We start from the raw sequence: 17,142 nt of genomic DNA, 5'->3' as shown, positions 1-17,142 counted from the left end.
TGAAAATGAAGGTTTGGGGGATGCAGTCAATGACAGCACTGTATGAAGGCAATACACTCTCAGTACTAAGTGTCTGTGCTGGTCTTGTTCATTTACATTCAAAAGAACACAGCAGCATACACTGGATGAATTCCTCTGTCGATAACTATTAGGAACCACAGTTTTATAGTACTGTAGTAGTATTGGTAGTGTTCTAATTTGTTCTGTACTTCATTTAAACTTAATTTGTTTCTCAACTTGTCTTTTTTGTACTGTTTTAACTATTTCCATGAAACTTTGGCTAATTGGGGTTTTCGCTTAATTGGGTCAAAATGTACTGGTCAGAATCTACTGTAGTTGCAAATTCCAACCCATTGCTGTAAATTTGTATTTAAATACCCCATCCCAAAAAAGAAGCTGCTTGGATCTGATACCGATATGCAGTGGCATGCAAAAGTTTGGGCACCCCTAGTCAAAATTTCTGTTACTGTGAATAGCTAAGTGAGTAAAAGATGGCCTGATTTCCGAAAGGCATAAAGTTAAAGATGACACATTTTAATATTTTAAGCAAGATTACTTTTTTATTTCCATCTTTTACAGTTTCAAAATAACAAAAAAGGAAAAGGGCCTGAAGCAAAAGTTTGGGCACCCTGCATGGTCAGTACTTAGTAACACCCCTTTGGGAAGTATCACAGCTTGTAAACGCTTTCTGTAGCCAGCTAAGAGTCTTTCAATTCTTGTTTGGGGGATTTTCGCCCATTCTTCCTTGCAAAAGGCTTCTAGTTCCATGAGATTCTTGGGCCGTCTTGCATGCACTGCTCTTTTGAGGTCTATGCACAGATTTTTGATGATGTTTAGGTCGGGGGCTGTGAGGGCAATGGCAAAACCTTCAGCTTGAGGTAGTCTATTGTGGATTTTGAGGTGTGTTTAGGATCATTATCCTTTGTAGAAGCCATCCTCTTTTCTTCTTCAGCTTTTTTACAGACAGTGTGATGATTGCTTCCAGAATTTGCTGGTATTTAAATGAATTAATTCTTCCCTTTACCAGTGAAATGTTCCCCATGCCAGTGGCTGCAACACAAGCCCAAAGCATGATCGATCCACCCCCGTGCTTAACAGTTGGAAAAATGTTCTTTTCATGAAATTCTGCACCTTTTTTCTCCAAACATACCTTTGTTCGTTGTGGCCAAAAAGTTCTATTTTAACTTTATCAGTCCACAGGACTTGTTTCCAAAATGCATCAGGCTTGTTTAGATGTTCCTTTGCAAACTTCTGATGCTGAATTTTGTGGTGAAGACGCAGGAAAGGTTTTCTTCTGATGACTCTTCCATGAAGGTCATATTTGTGCAGGTGTCGCTGCACAGTAGAACAGTGCACCACCACTCAAGAGTCTGCTAAATCTTCCTGAAGGTCTTTTGCAGTCAGACGGGGGTTTTGATTTGCCTTTCTAGCAAACCTACGAGTAGTTTTCTTGGAAAGTTTTCTTGGTCTTCCAGACCTCAACTTGACCTCCACCGTTCCTGTTAACTGCCATTTCTTAATTACTGTACATTACAAACTGAGGAAACGGCTACCTGAAAATGCTTTGCTGTCTTCTTATAGCCTTCCCCTGCTTTTTGGACATCATTTATTTTAATTTTCAGAGTGCTAGGCAGCTGCTTAGAGGAGCCCATGGCTGCTGATTGTTGGGACCAGGTTTGAGGAGTCAGAGTATTTATAAAGCTTTGAAATTTGCATCAGCTGGCATTTCCTAACGATGACTGTTAATAAGCCATAGCCCTAACAAGCTAATTAAGGTCTGAGAACTTGGTCAAAGCTCAAATCTCTTGGGGTGCCCAAACTTTTGCATGGTGCTCCTTTCCTTTCTTCACTCTAAAATTGTGCAAAACAAAAATAATACACTAATCTTGTTTAAAATGTGAAAAGAATGTTTCATCTTTAACCTTATAACTTATGGAGATCAGTTCATCTCCTACTCACTTAACTATTCACAGTAACAGAAATTTTGACCAGGGGTGCCCAAACTTTTGCATACCACTGTATGTTTATTGCATCCCTCATTAATGTTGTATAATCCGAGAGTGCATTTCTATTTTTACTGATTACGTGAAGGAATCTGTGTGTGTTCGTAACCCTTAGGTGGCCTATATGAAGCAACGACTGGAAGCCTGGTGCACTGATGTGAAGAACATCTCCTTTTTAGTTGAAGATCATGCACATGATGTTCTTGGCTGAAACCCTGCCACAGTTTCCTATGATGTTGTGTTTGTTCATGCAGAGTTTAAAAAGAAGCATTCTCACAGTTCATGTTCACGTTTGCTGAAAAAAATAACTAATTAATTTGCGTTATTTCTTTGTGAAATTTAATAAAGATACAGTTCTATCTGCATATGGGACATGGGTAGTGTTAATTCAGTACCTTTAGGAGAGTGGTCAATGTTATAAATATCTTACTCTGTGGTCACTTCATTAGCAATACCTGTCTTGCTCATTAATCCAAATATCACTCAATCATTTGGCAGGAACTCAGTGCATAAAAGCATGCAGACATGGTCAAGAGGTTCAGTTGTTGTTTAGGTCAAACATCAGAATGGGGAAGAGATATGCTATAAGTGACTTAGACCATGAAATAATTGTTGGTGTCAGACAGAGTGGTTTGAGCATCTCAGAAACCCATGGCGGTCTCAAGAATTTACAGAGAATGGTGTGATAAACAAACAAAAATTCAGTGAATGGCAGTTCTGTGGGAGAAAACACCTTGTTAATGTTAGAGGTCAGAGGAGAATGGCCAGACTGGTTCAAACTGACAGGACGGTGACAGTAACTCCAGGAACCATGTATTACAACTGTGGTGTGCAGAAGAGTGTTGAACCTTGAAGTGGATGGGCTACAGGAGGTACATAATAAAGTGGCCTCTCTGTATTATCTATGGATATTTTAGATTGTGTTTTATATGTATTTTGAGTTATTTATCAACTTAAAATTGTAATTGTTTCCCTGCTTTGAGATTTCTTCCCTGATTTTCAGAAACTCAAGTGCTTTGCTTTTAATTAATGAACAAATTAGAGGAAGGTAAACTGGACAGTACTTGTGTGGATCAACCAATTTGCTGAAAACATTATTTGCACATTTATTCATCGAGAAATGTTTCACTAGGAACCAATTCATTTTGTACAGATTCAATGGGATTTGATGTGATTGGAGTGGATTCTCTGACATTTGATTAAAGACCATAAAACACCAGAGCAGAATTAGGCCATTGGGTCCATCGAGTTTCCCCCACCATCCCATTCTCCCCATAACCTTTGATGGCCTTACTAATCAACCTCCGCTTTAAATATATCCAATGACTTGCCGTATAAATTCATCTGTGTTTAGCTCCAGATTTCCAGCATCTGTGGGATTGTTTGTGTTTCAGTTTCAGGTCAATAAGCTGTTTGAATGCTCATTGAATTATAGAATAATTATGAAATAGAAACAGGCCCTCATACCCAACTTGTCCATGCTGACCAAGGCGCCTTCCTGAGCCTGCATTTGGTCCATCTCAAGCGGTAAGGCTGATCAACAGCTCCACTTACCAACCCAGCCCACCACACCTGCCACCACCGCTACTTTATCACTTACAGTCCGGGTCACCTTATGTACAGGCATTCTGAGCCTAGAAACACTTTATAGACATGCAATCAATCTATGTATATACCTGTCTCGATTATTTATATTTATTATGTTAGAACATTGAAATATACTGTACATTACAGGCCCTTCAGCCCACAATATTCTGCCGACCTACTCTAGAAATTGCCTAAAATATCTTTATTTTACATTCCTTAATTTTTTTTATTTTAGTGTTACACCTTAGTGTTCTTTATTTATTGTGCTTTTTATGCTGTATGTCATGTTTTAAATTTCGAGATACAGTGTGGAATAGGCCCTTCCAGCCGTCCAGGTGGCAGTGCTCATCAATCCCGGTTTAATCCCAGGTTCATCATGGCACAGCTTTCCCTCTTTGCACTGTGGGGAGAAACAAAAGCACCTGGAGGAATCCCATGTGGTCATGGGGAGAACATGCAAACCCTTTACAGGCAGCAGCGGGAATTGAACTCAGGGTGCCTGTACTGAAAAGTGTTGTGCTACCACTACGGTACCTTGACATCCCTAATGTTCCTTAGGGGTGATATTCATTAGTGCCCAGTTAAATGCCATAGGGAGATACCTAGAGAAATGCCTAATGATAGTCATTTACTGGGAACTGACCCACCAATTTCATTCTTTGTGAAGCTATAAACTGGGGACTGATTCAAGGGGAAATGGTTCACTTGAAAGCATTCAAATATATTGTTATTTTCTTAGTTAGACCAGGCAGATGAGGCTCATCAGCTGTGATTGCCAGCTCATCTTAGAGAAGGAAAGCTGATCTCAAACCTTCATTGCCTTGTAGCTTTGGGAGTAAACCCCTAGGAACAATCTGCAGCTGGAGTTCCTAAGGCAGTCCTACGTTGAGTTCAACACTGACTGGCAACTCCTGACTGATACTCCTGTATCGGTCTCTGCTGTTCCTATGGATTCATCAGCTGCATGAAGAGGGAGAGACAGCTGCACAGATAGCTTGCTCCCCTTATCTCCTCATCCACTGACAGCCATCTATTGAGACAGACTGAGAAAGTTTGATGTGCCATCCAGACAGATAATTTCAGTATCCTGAGTTAGTACAAGCAAAAGCAAAAATGCAGAATCAGAATGTGCAGTGCAGTTAGACAATAAGTTGCAAGGTCTTAAAGAGGTAAATTGTGAAGTCAGGAGTCTACCCTATCATTCTAGTGGGTCATTCAATAGTCTTAAATACTCTATACAGCTTAGGGCATTGGAGTTGAGAGTTCCGTTCTGACATTGTCTATAAGAGTTGATATGTTCTCCCTGTGACCACGTGTGTTTCCTCTGGGTGCTCCAGTTTTCTTTTTTCATTCAAAAATGTATCAGGTGGTAGCTCAATTGGTCATTGTAAATTGTCCCATGATTAGGCTAGGGTTTAACAGGCGGATTGAAGAGTGGTGCCCCTTGTTTGGCAGGAACAGTCAGTTCCATGCTCGATCTCTGAATAGAAAATGAATAGCAGGATAGAAGCTGTGGAACTACCTGCATGGGAAGTGATCTATTCAGGTATAAGACCATAAGACAGAGGAGCAGAATCCGCCATTTCATCATGGTTGATCCATCTTTTCTCTCAGTCGTAAAATCTTGCCTTCATCCCATATTCCTTCATGTTATGACTAATCAAGAATCTGTCAACCTTTGCCGGAAATGTACCCAATGACTTCGCCTTCATAGCCGCCTGTGGCAACAATTTCCACAGATTCGCTACTCTTCCAGCTAAAGAAATTCCTCTTCATCTACATTCTAAAAGGACACCCCACTATTCTGAGGATGTATCCTCTGGTCTTTGAGACTCCCACTACAGGAAATGCCCTCTCCACATCCACTCTTTTCAATGTTTGATATGTTTCAATTCTCCTGAATTACAGTGAGTAGAGGCTCAGAGCCATCAAACACTCCTTATATGTTAAGCCTTTCAATCCTGGAATCATTTTCATAAACCTCCTTTAAACTTTCAACTGCTCACAGTACTCCAAGTGAGGTCTCACTAGTGCTTTCATATTCTAGTCCTTTATGATTCTTTAGTTTACTGAAACTGACCATACTGATAGCAGACTGTGGTTTGCAAGTGTCGATGAATTAATTCAGAAATGATATGGAGATAACTCACAATTAATTTGCTGCCCAGTTAACCTACCAACTGGTACGTGTTTGGACCATAGGAGGAAATGAGATCATGTGGAGGAAACCTATGCAGTTACGGAGAATGCACAAGTGTTGTTTTATCATGGCAACAGAGGAGTCCATGGGCTGACATGATGGATTAGGAATGTTAATTAGTTTAGAAATGGGTGACCACCCAGAAATCCGGCCTTAGTGGCACCTGGAGCAAAGCATTCTGCAGTCTACGTTGGGTGTCATCGATGTCGAGGCACTCACAACAGGAGCACCAGATCCAAAGTACAAAGCCTACTTAACTGGGAACATCTGCTGACCAGTGGTTCGTTGAGAGGCTTGTCTGAACAGTGACATGGTGACATCTGAACAGTGGTACCGAGTGAGAGCTGTCATCCGACCAGTGATTCAGTGTGAGACATTGGCTGAACAGTGATTCGGTGATAAGTGTCATTTGAAGATCGATTTGGTGTGAGACATGGCGTCTGACCAGTAATTCAGTGTGAGGCTTGTCTGAAGAGTGATTTGGTGTGAGGCCTGTCATCTGAAGAATGATGTGGTGAGACATGTAAGCTGAACAGTGATTCCATGTGAAACATGTCATCTGCATAGTGAATTAGTATTATGACCAGTGATTCGGTGTGTGCTATGTTCTCTGAACAGTGACTCGATGTGAGGATTGTGTCTGACCAGTGATTCAGTGTGAGACGTGTCATCTGAGCAGTCATTCATTGTGAAACATTTTGTTTGCTCAGTGATTCGGTGTGAGACATGTCGTTGGACCAGTGATTGGGTGAGAGGCTTGTCGTCTGAACAGCGGTTCAGTTGAGGCTTGTTTCAAGAGTGTCTTGATGCAAGGTCTGTTGTCTCAACTGTGATTTGCTGTGAGGCATATCATCTGAGCAGTGATTCGGAGAGAGACATGTTGCTTGACCAGTGATTCAGTGTGAGGCAAGTCTGAAGATTAATTCAGTAGGAGATGTATTGTCTGAACAGTGATTCGGTGCGAGGCTTGTCGTCTGAGTTCAGTTCAGTCTTGTCTGGAGAGTGATTTGGAGTGAGGCCTGCCCTCTGAACTGTGAGTCGGTGTGAGCATTGTTGTCTGACCAGTAATTCGTTGGGAGTCATGTCGTCTGACCAGTGATTTAGTGCGAGGCCTGTGATCTGACCGGTGATTTAGTGCGAGGCTTATGATCTGACCAGTAATTCGTTGGGAGTCATGTCGTCTGACCAGTGATTTAGTGCGAGGCTTGTGATCTGACCGGTGATTTAGTGCGAGGCTTATGATCTGACCAGTAATTCGTTGGGAGTCATGTCGTCTGACCAGTGATTTAGTGCGAGGCTTGTGATCTGACCGGTGATTTAGTGCGAGGCTTATGATCTGACCAGTGATTTGGTGCGAGGCTTGTGATCTGACCAGTGATTCGGTGTGAGGCTTGTGATCTGACCAGTGATTTGGTGCGAGGCTTGTGATCTGACCAGTGATTTAGTGCGAGGCTTGTGATCTGACCAGTGATTTGCTGCAAGGCTTGTGATCTGACCAGTGATTCGGTGTGAGGCTTGTGATCTGACCAGTGATTTGGTGCGAGGCTTGTGATCTGACCAGTGATTTAGTGCGAGGCTTGTGATCTGACCAGTGATTTAGTGCGAGGCTTGTGATCTGACCAGTGATTCGGTGCGAGGCTTGTGATCTGGCCAGTGATTCGGTGTGAGACATGTTGTCTGACCAGTGATTTAGTGCGAGGCTTGTGATCTGACCAGTGATTCGGTGTGAGACATGTCGTCTGACCAGTGATTCATGTCGTCTGACCAGTGATTTAGTGCGAGGCTTGTGATCTGCCCAGTGATTCGGTGTGAGACATGTCATCTGACCAGTGATTTAGTGCAAGGCTTGTGATCTGACCAGTGATTCGGTGTGAGACATGTCGTCTGACCAATGATTTGGTGCGAGGCTTGTGATCTGACCAGTGATTTAGTGCGAGGCTTGTGATCTGACCAGTGATTTGGTGCGAGGCTTGTGATCTGACCATTGATTTGTTGCGAGGCTTGTGATCTGACCATTGATTTGTTGCGAGGCTTGTGATCTGACCAGTGATTTAGTGTGAGGCTTGTGATCTGACCAGTGATTTAGTGCGAGGCTTGTGATCTGACCAGTGATTCGGTGTGAGGCTTGTCGTCTGACCAGTGATTTAGTGCGAGGCTTGTGATCTGACCAGTGATTCGGTGTGGGACATGTCATCTGACCAGTGATTTAGTGTGAGGCTTGTGATCTGACCAGTGATTTGGTGCGAGGCTTGTGATCTGACCAGTGATTCGGTGTGAGGCTTGTGATCTGACCAGTGGTTTGGTGCGAGGCTTGTGATCTGACCAGTGATTTAGTGCGAGGCTTGTGATCTGACCAGTGATTTGGTGCGAGGCTTGTGATCTGACCAGTGATTTAGTGTGAGGCTTGTGATCTGACCAGTGATTTAGTGTGAGGCTTGTGATCTGACCAGTGATTTAGTGCGAGGCTTGTGATCTGACCAGTGATTCGGTGTGAGACATGTCGTCTGAAGAAAAAACCTCTTGCTACACACTTGATCTATGCTCCTTACCAGCTTGAACACCTCTATCAAGTCACAGCTCATCCTCCTTTGTTCCAGAGGGAAAAGCTCAACCTTATCGTGATAAGACATGCTTTCCAATCCAGGCAGCCTCTGAAACTTCAACAACCTTCCTATAACGAGCGACCGCGAAACCCATCATCCTTTATGGATTCCATAAGTAATGCAAAAAGAGCCGACAGGGAGGGCTGATGAACTCACGCCACTCCTACACTGGCGGCCGGTTCGCAAACAACTGGATGGTCAGTTTCATGAGGCGTGCCCCACTCCCCCGAGTTCCTGATGGAACTGTTATATGAAACTGCTCAAGTTTGGGATGTGTGGATTGGGAGATGTTCAAAGCTCGGCGGAGGACCAGAAGAAACGCAAGGCAGACGATGAGTACAGATTAGTTAGAGACAAAACAAAACTGGACTGTGAGAGTTTATACACGTAGTGGGCACTTTAATAGGTAAAAGGTGAATTTAGGTAGAGAAAAGGAAAATTCTTGGCCTACTTCGAGACAGACATTTGTCATGGTGGAGGGGCATAATGAACTGGAGCAGCACGGTATATAACGGTTGTTGTAATGTTTCACAGCGCCAGCCGTAAGATGAAATTCAATCCCCTTGACGACGTGGGTTTCCTGCCACATTCGGAAAAGACTAAAGAGTTAGGGTTAGTAAGTTGTGGGCACGTTGTGATGGTCCCAGAAGCGTGGCGACATTTGGGAGCTGCCCCCTCCCACCCCATCACAACAGTCGCTGATTTGATTTGATGCAAAACAACACATTTCTCTGTGTGTTTCCATAAGACCATTGGAGATAGGAGCATAACTGGATCATTCGGTCCATCGAGTCTGCTCTACCATTCCATCGTGGCTGATTTATTACCCCTCTCAATCGCACTCTCCTGCCTTCTTCCCGTAATCTTTGACGACCTTACTGATCAAGAACATACCAACTTCCGCTTTTGATATATCCCATGGCTTGGCCCCCACAACCATCTACACAGCAATGAATTCCACACATTTACTACCCTCTGGCTAAAGAAATTCCACTTCATCTCCGTTCTAGAGGGACTTCTTTGTATTCTGAGCTTGTGACCACGGTCCTAGACTCTCCCACTTTCAGAAGCATCCGCTCCACGTTCACTTTATCCAAGCCTTCCAATATTCAATGGGCTCCAATGAGATTCCCCTCCTCCCCAGCTTGTATGCTAACCATTTCCCGTTCTTGAGAACCTCCTTTGAACCGTCTGAAAGCCATTCCTTACACGGCCCGAAAGGAGGTACGAACTCCTTATAGAGATCTGCAGCGGTAATTGAACCTGGGTCGCTTGCACAGTGAAAGCGATACGCTGTTCAATGTTGATATTACAGCGATGACATCCATCGCGACCTTGGTTTTCAATGTATCTCTCCCTCTCCCCCTCCCCCTCCCCTCCCCCTCTCTCTCCCCCTCTCCCCCTCTCCCCCTCTCTCCCTCTCTCCCTCTCTCTCCTAGAGGAACGCAGCAAGTCAGGACGGGAAATAAACAGACGACGTTTCGGGCCCAAACCTTTCATCGGGGCTGGAAAGGAAGGGGGTGGGGTCGGAGGGAAAGGAGTATAAGCCGGCAGGGGAAAGGTGGGTGTGGGAGAGGTGATACGTGGAAAAGGTAACGGCCTGGAGAAGAAGGAATCTGATAAGAGAGGACAGTGGATCACAGGAGTAAACGAAAGAGAAGGCGTTCCAGATAGAGGCGAAGGTTAGCTGAGGAGAAGAGAAGTAGTGAGAGGGAAACCAGGAGGGGCAGTGCGAAACTACTAGAAGTTTGTGAAATCGTTACTCAGGCCATCCGGTTAGAAGTTAGGCAGACGGAATATGAGGTGTTGCGCCTCCAACCGAGAGCAGTTGAGGAGACCATGGACCGACATGTTCCGATGGGAATGGGGATTGGATCTAAAATGGTTGGCCACCGGGAAATTATGTATATTGTGGACGGAGTAAAGATACTCGACGGAGCTCTACAATGCAGAGTAGGCCGCACCGCGATCGCCAGATATAACAGGGTCGCGAGTGAAGTGTCGCCTCACCTGGAAGGACTGTTTGACGAGGAGTGGAACGGGCAGGTGAACGTTCCTTTCCTGGACGCTGCCTGATTTGCCGAGTCCCCCCGACATTTTGTGTGTGTTACTCTGCATTTACAGCTTCTGTAGGCGTTCTTTGTTTGGGTTGGGGGGGGGGGGGCGGCCTCAATTAATTCCGAGTTTGCAAAACGTTGACCACTTTAGGTATCGTGAGGACGGGTCTGGGGAGAGAATTGGACCCGGAAATGGAGGTTTCCCCGTCGTTGTATCACTCGCCGGACAGCAACGACTGAAATAACCGCGCTATTGGCAGGCCGAGATCGCGGCTCCCGCCGCCTTCTCAAACACAACGCGAGACAAGCAGTGAAGGCTGGCTTCTCCCGTTATTGTTACACTAATAACAAAATTGGAAAGAATCGCCAATTAATTAATTCGTTCGGGCCTTTACAGAAGGCCTAATGTCAGAATCGGGTTTAATATCACTGGTATACATCGTGAAATGTGTTGCTTTGGGGTCACGGTAACGTAAACCACAAATTATAGTAAGAATTACATATATTATATAGTATGTTAATTCCGCCATCAGAGGTCCCAAGCCCGCCCAGCTGAGTGAGGAGGGTTGTTGGGTACCAACCCCACCCCATGGAAACCTAGGGCTACAGACACACCAACAGCAGTTCCCAAGACCTCACCCCTGGGAGAGGAAGGATGCACCAAGAAGATGGACTGTGCGCCTGGTGACAACATAACAGAAGGCCCAGGACAGCGCACTCTGGCGAGCTACTGTCCGCGGCCTTGACCCTGGGGTGTGATGGGCTCTTCAAAAAGCATTAAAAAAGTTAAATAAGCAGTGCAAAAGAGACTTAACAAAGTCAAAGCGAGGCACTGGGTTCATTGTATATTCAGAAATCCGAAATCTGATCTCTTGGGAAAGAAGCTGTTCTTAACGGAGCGAAAACAGCTGAAACTCGAATTCGAACACACAGCGAGCGTTGTCTTGCTGTCAGCTCGAAACGTCTTGTCGTCTTGCCAAGGATCAGTTTGTTCCACTCCCCTCCCCCGCCTCCTTTTTTTATAACAGAACGCCAGAAGTTTATTCACTCACTAAATACACACAATCACCAGGGGTTTTTACAAATACTTTTACAAAAGTATTTACAGATTCAAATCAAAATTTGGTTATTATTATCCACAAAACACTCAAATCACGGGGGTGGGAGGGGGCCAGCGTTCTCGGAAGTACCCCAAATTTACCCACCCAGAGTGCCTGCATGCTACACCCAGACACGAACGTCACCCCCGAAGACGGCAGGGAGTCGACTCGTGAAGAGCCCTCCACTGCCCGCCGCCTGGACCCATGAATGGCTATGTTGGCCAGGCCCATCAGTAGGTCCCCCAAGTGACCCCCACCCCTCTCCGTACTGGATGACCATATATCAGGAGAGCTGGGCTGAAGTACATCCGGAACTTCCGGAGCAGCGCCTTCTGATACCCAATGAGGGGGCTGTAATCTCTCACACTCTAGAGAATCACGGTTTCCCTGAATCCTCCCGGTCACAGAAAGGACGGGTGGACCGGCGCAGAAATCTGTTGTACGGCACGCATGCGCGTCGCCAGTTTTTGTTCAATCTTTGGAGTGCATTTCCAGCAGTGACTAATAAGTCGGTTGCCTGGTGACCTACTCAAATTGCCAGTTTCATTCCAAAGCGCTTAAAGCAAGGGCGTTCAGTGGGATGTCTAGAATTCAACACGACAGTTATCACCAGCCTATTGAACCAGAGGGGATAGCTTTACTCAACTTCATTCGCCCCATCCCTGAACTGTTCCCACAATCTATGGATTCACTTTCAAGAAAGAATGGGCAAAAAGTGGCGGATGGAATACAGTGTTGGGAAATGTACGATAATGCATTTTGGTAAAAGGAACAATAGTGCGGACTATTACCTAAACGGGGAGAAGATTCAAACATCAGAGGTGCAGAGGGAATTAGGAGTCCTCGTGCAAGACTCCCAGAAGGTTAATTTACAGATTGAGTCTGTGGTAAAGAAGGCATATACAAAGTTGGTATTCATTTCAAGGGGAATAGAATATAAAATCAAGGAGATAATGCTGAGGCTTTATAAGACAATAGTCAAGCAGCACTTGGAGTATTATTAACAGTTTTGGGCCCCATATCTCAGAAAGGATGTGTTGTCATTAGGGAGAGTCCAGAGGAGGTTCACAAGGATGATTCTGGGAATGAAGGGATTAATAGATGAGGAGCTTTTGTCAGCTTTGGGCCTGTACTCACTGGAATTTAGAAGAATGCATGAGGATGTTATTGAAACCTACCTGATGTTGAAAGGACTAGATAGGGTGGATGTGGAGAGGATGTTCCCTATGGTGGGGGTATCCAGAACTAGAGGGTACAGCCTCAAAAATTGAGTGGCGACCTTTTAGAACAGAGTTAAGGGGGATTTGTTTTTTTTTCAGTCAGAGTGTAGTGAATCTGTGGAATGCTCTGCCACAGACTGCAGTGGAGGCCAAGACCGTGCGTACAAGGGGTGATTGGTAAGTTCGTGGCCTAAGGTAGAAAGAGATGAGTTATTAACTTCAAACTTTCTGCATTATCACTCAAAGAGTTGAACTGCTTGTGCATGTAACAAGAGCTGTATAACTCACCTCCTTCTACCTTAGGCCACAAACTTATCAATTACCGATGCCGGGGACATTTTCTGGAGGTCCAAGATCCGTATGTCCCACGACCACTGGACTAAGTGTGTAAATGTAGGAAGGGACTATGTTGTAAGATAAATGTGCTAGGTTTTCTAAAATTGACTCCTTCTACCTTAGGCCACGAACTTATCAATCACCCCTTGTATATAGAAGGCGGAGATTGATAGAACCCTGATGGGTCAGGTCATTCATCAAAGGATATGGCAAGAAGGCAGGTTTATGGGGTAGAGTGGGATCTGTGATGGAATGGTGGAACAGACTATTATGGACATCTCTTCAGTTGCTTGTTGCTTTACACTAAGGTTGACGCCATCCGGTAAGCAGCACCGTTCTCTTTCCAACAGAAAACGCTCAACCCAAATACGTTCCATGGCCACATTATCAGGTACATCCTGTACCTAATAAAATGGCCTGTGAGGGTTGTGTTCGTAATCTTCTGCTGCTGTTGCCCTTCCACTTCAAGATTCATTGTGTTGTGTCTCTCATTAGCAAACTGACAGAAATGCGACAGTAATGTATTACAACAGTGGCATGCAGAAGAGCATGTCTGTATGCACAACGTGTCGAACCTTGATGTGGACGGGCTGCAGGTGCAGAAAACCACAAACATACACTCAGTGGCCACTATGTTGGGTACAGACTGGCCACTGGCATAAGTTGAAGCAACTGGGCAAACCCACGCCATCACGGGAAAATCTCCGCACAGACAATTATCAGAACATAATGCCAAAACCCATAGGAGCAGAATCAGGGCATTCAGCCCATCGAATGTACCCCGTTATTTAATCAAGGCTGATTAGAATCATAGAACACTACAGCACATGAAACAACCCTTCGGCCCATCTAGTACGTGCGAACCATTAATTTGCCTCGTCCCATTGACATGCACCTGGACCATAGCCCTCCATATATCTCCTATCTATGTAATTATCCAAAATTCTCTTAAATGTTGAAATCGACTCCGCGCCCACCGCTTCTGCTGGCAGCTCGTTCCACAATTTCTCCACCCTCTGAGTGAAGAAGTGACCCCTCATGTTCCCCTTTAACATTTCACCTTTCACCCTTAACCCATGAGGTCAAGTTGTAGTCCCACCCAACCTCAATGGGAAAAGCCTGCTTACATTGACTCTATCCATACCTCTCGTAATTCTGTATATACATATCAAATCTCTCCTTAATCTTCTACTTTCTAGGAAATAAAGTCCTAACCTATTTACCCTTTCCCTATAATTCAGCTCCTCATTTCCTAGCAACATCCTTGTAATTTTTCTCTGCATTCTTTTAATTTAATTTACATCTTTACTGCAGGTAGGTGACCAAAACTGCACACGGTTCTCCAAATTAGGCCTCACCAATGTCATTATATAGTCCCAACCTAACATCCCCAGCTCCTGCACTCAATACATTCATTTATGAAGGCCACTTTTCCAAAATCTTTCTTTACACCCTATTTACATGTGACGCCTCTTTCAAGTAATTATGGATCTGTATTCCTAGATGCTTCTGTTCAACCACACTCCTCAGTGACCTGCCGCTCACCAAGCTGGACCTACCCTGGCCGATCCTCCCAAACGTCAGCTCTTCTCACTTGTCTGTTTTACATTCCATCTGTAATTTTCAGACCATTTTACCAGCTCAAGTTTTGGTATCCACTACACTCCAATCTTGGTGTTATCTACAACCGTTGATATAGATCACAAACAACAATGGACCCAGCACCGATTCCTGTGACACACAACTAGTCACAGAACTCCAATCAGAGAAGCAGCCATTTACACCCACCCCCTGGCATCTTCCATTAAGCCACTGTCTAATCCAATTTACTACCTCATCCTGAATGCCAATTGACTGAAGCTTCTTGTCCAATCACCTATGCTGGGCCTTGTCTATGGCCTTGCTAAAGTCAATGTAGACAATATCCATTTCTTTGCCTTCATCAGCTTTCTGGTAACTTCCTTGAAAAACTCTCTAACATTGGTTAGACACAACCTAGCAAGTACAAAGCCATGTTGACTATCCCTAATCACTCGTTGCCTGTCCCAAATACTTACATATCCAGAGTCTTAGCATACCTTCCAATAACTTTCCCGCTGCTAACGCCAGGCTCACAGGCCTATCATTCCTTGGTTTATTGTTGGAGCCTTTCTCAAAGAACAGATTAACATTGGCTACTCTCGAATCCTATGACACCCAACCCGTGGCTAAGGATGTTTTAATTATCTCTGCTAGGACTCAAATTTCTGTACTTGCCTGCACAGGATCCGAGGGTATTTATCCTGAGTGTTTATCCTCTCTAATTTTCTTCAAGACTGCAAATATCTTCTCCTCTGTAATCTTGCTGCTGCATTTCTTCACATCTATAGACTCCGTGTCAGTCTCCCGAGAAAATACAAATGCAAAGAATATCATTTAAGATCTCCCCAATCTCTTTCAGTTCCACGTGTAGATTACCACTCTAATCTTCCATAGGACCAATGCTGTCCCCTGGCTATCCATATGCTCTTAATATATTTATAGACATCCTGAGGATTCTCCTTGCCCTTGTCTGCTAGAGCAACCTCATACCTTCTTTTCGCCCTCCTGATTTTCTTCTCTTGCATCTGGGTAACTCCTCAAGTACCCAAATTGTTCCTACCTGCTTATACGTGCTATGCTTGTTCTTAATGAGGACCTCAAAATCTCAATAAACAAGATTCCATAAACCTGTTATCCTTGGGTCTGATGCTGGCAGGAACATACCAACTCCGTACTCTCAAAATTTCACGTTTGGAAGCCATCCACTACTATGTCCCAATCCATACTTGCCAGATCCTTTCTGATACCATCATTTATTGTTCCTCTCAGCCCCATTCCCTGCCTTCCCCCTGTACCTGTGATGCTCTTACTAATCAAGGACCTACGAACCTATTCGGAGCAAGAAGGCTGCGAGTAGAACGGCTAAGGATTTCCGGAGTGAAGGTATTTTACTACTCGGAGTAAAAAAGAGGCAAGACTGCGTAGATGTGTGACGTCAGCCAGTAGAGCGGGAAATGTTTAAAAAGAAGACTGCCATATCCGGTGGGCAGCATTCGGAGAGACGGGGCTTTGGCTCAATCGGCTTAAGCGGTAACGAGGCGAGGTAGGTTTACCTGTGTTAATTGCGGAAAGGAAGTATGTGTCTGAGGCCGGTGTACTGTGCTTGGTGTCAGATGTGGGAAGTCCTGGAGTCTCCCAGCCTCCTGGATGGCCATATCTGCATCCGGTGTGTCGAACTGCAGCTCCTAAGGGACCGTGTTAGGGAACTGGAGCTACAGTTCGATGACCTTCATCTGGTCAGGGAGGGCGAGGAGATAATAGAAAGGAGTTCTAGGCAGGTGGTTACACCGGGGCCACGGGAGACAGACAAGTGCGTAACAGTCAGGAGAGGGAAGGCGAAGAGTCAGGTACTAGAGAGTACCCCTGTGGCTGTACCCCTTGACAAGAAGTACTCCTGTTGTGGGGTCAGCCTACCTGGGGGAAGCAACAGAGGCCGTGCCTCTGGCACAGAGTCCGGCCCTGCGACTCAGAAGGGTAGGGAAAGGAAGAGGAAGGCAGAAGTGATAAGGGACTCTATATTTAGGGGGTTGCCAGGCAATTCTGTGGACGCAAGAAAGAAACTCGGATGGTAGTTTGCTTCACAAGTGCCAGGGTCCAGGATGTTTCAGATGTCCAAGATATCCTGCGGTGGGAAGGAGAACAGCCAGAGGTCGTGGTACATATTGGTACCAACGACAAAGGTAGGAAAAAGGAAGAGGTCGTGAAAAAAGACTACAGGGAGTTAAGAAGGAAGTTGAGAAGCAGGACCACAAAGGTAGTAATCTCGGGATTACTGCCTGTGCCACGTGACAGTTAGAATTGGAATAGAATGAGGTGAGGGATTGGGGCATGGGGCAGGGATTCAGATTTCTGCATCATTGGAACCTCTTTTGGGGCAGGTGTGACCTGTACAAAAAGGACAGGTTGCACTTGAATCCAAGCGGGACCAATATCCTGACAGGGAGGTTTGCTAAGA

At 44.9% G+C, this 17,142-nt stretch overlaps 1 protein-coding gene across 1 annotated transcript in view; it reads left to right on the top strand.

Annotated features, from left to right (window-relative positions):
* The window catches only part of LOC132395748 (26S proteasome non-ATPase regulatory subunit 13-like), a 70,972-nt gene extending 68,604 nt beyond the window's left edge, over positions 1-2,368 (top strand). Inside the window, exon 13 of the mRNA XM_059972724.1 lies at positions 2,119-2,368. Coding sequence (XP_059828707.1) covers positions 2,119-2,214 — 96 coding nt within the window. The 3' untranslated portion in view covers positions 2,215-2,368. The remainder of the gene's footprint in view (positions 1-2,118) is intronic.
* The last annotated feature ends 14,774 nt before the right edge of the window (positions 2,369-17,142 follow it).

The sequence above is a fragment of the Hypanus sabinus genome, chromosome 6 (genome assembly GCF_030144855.1).
Source record: "Hypanus sabinus isolate sHypSab1 chromosome 6, sHypSab1.hap1, whole genome shotgun sequence".
NCBI lineage: Eukaryota > Metazoa > Chordata > Chondrichthyes > Myliobatiformes > Dasyatidae > Hypanus > Hypanus sabinus.
This window is presented reverse-complemented; position numbering and strand designations above follow the sequence as displayed.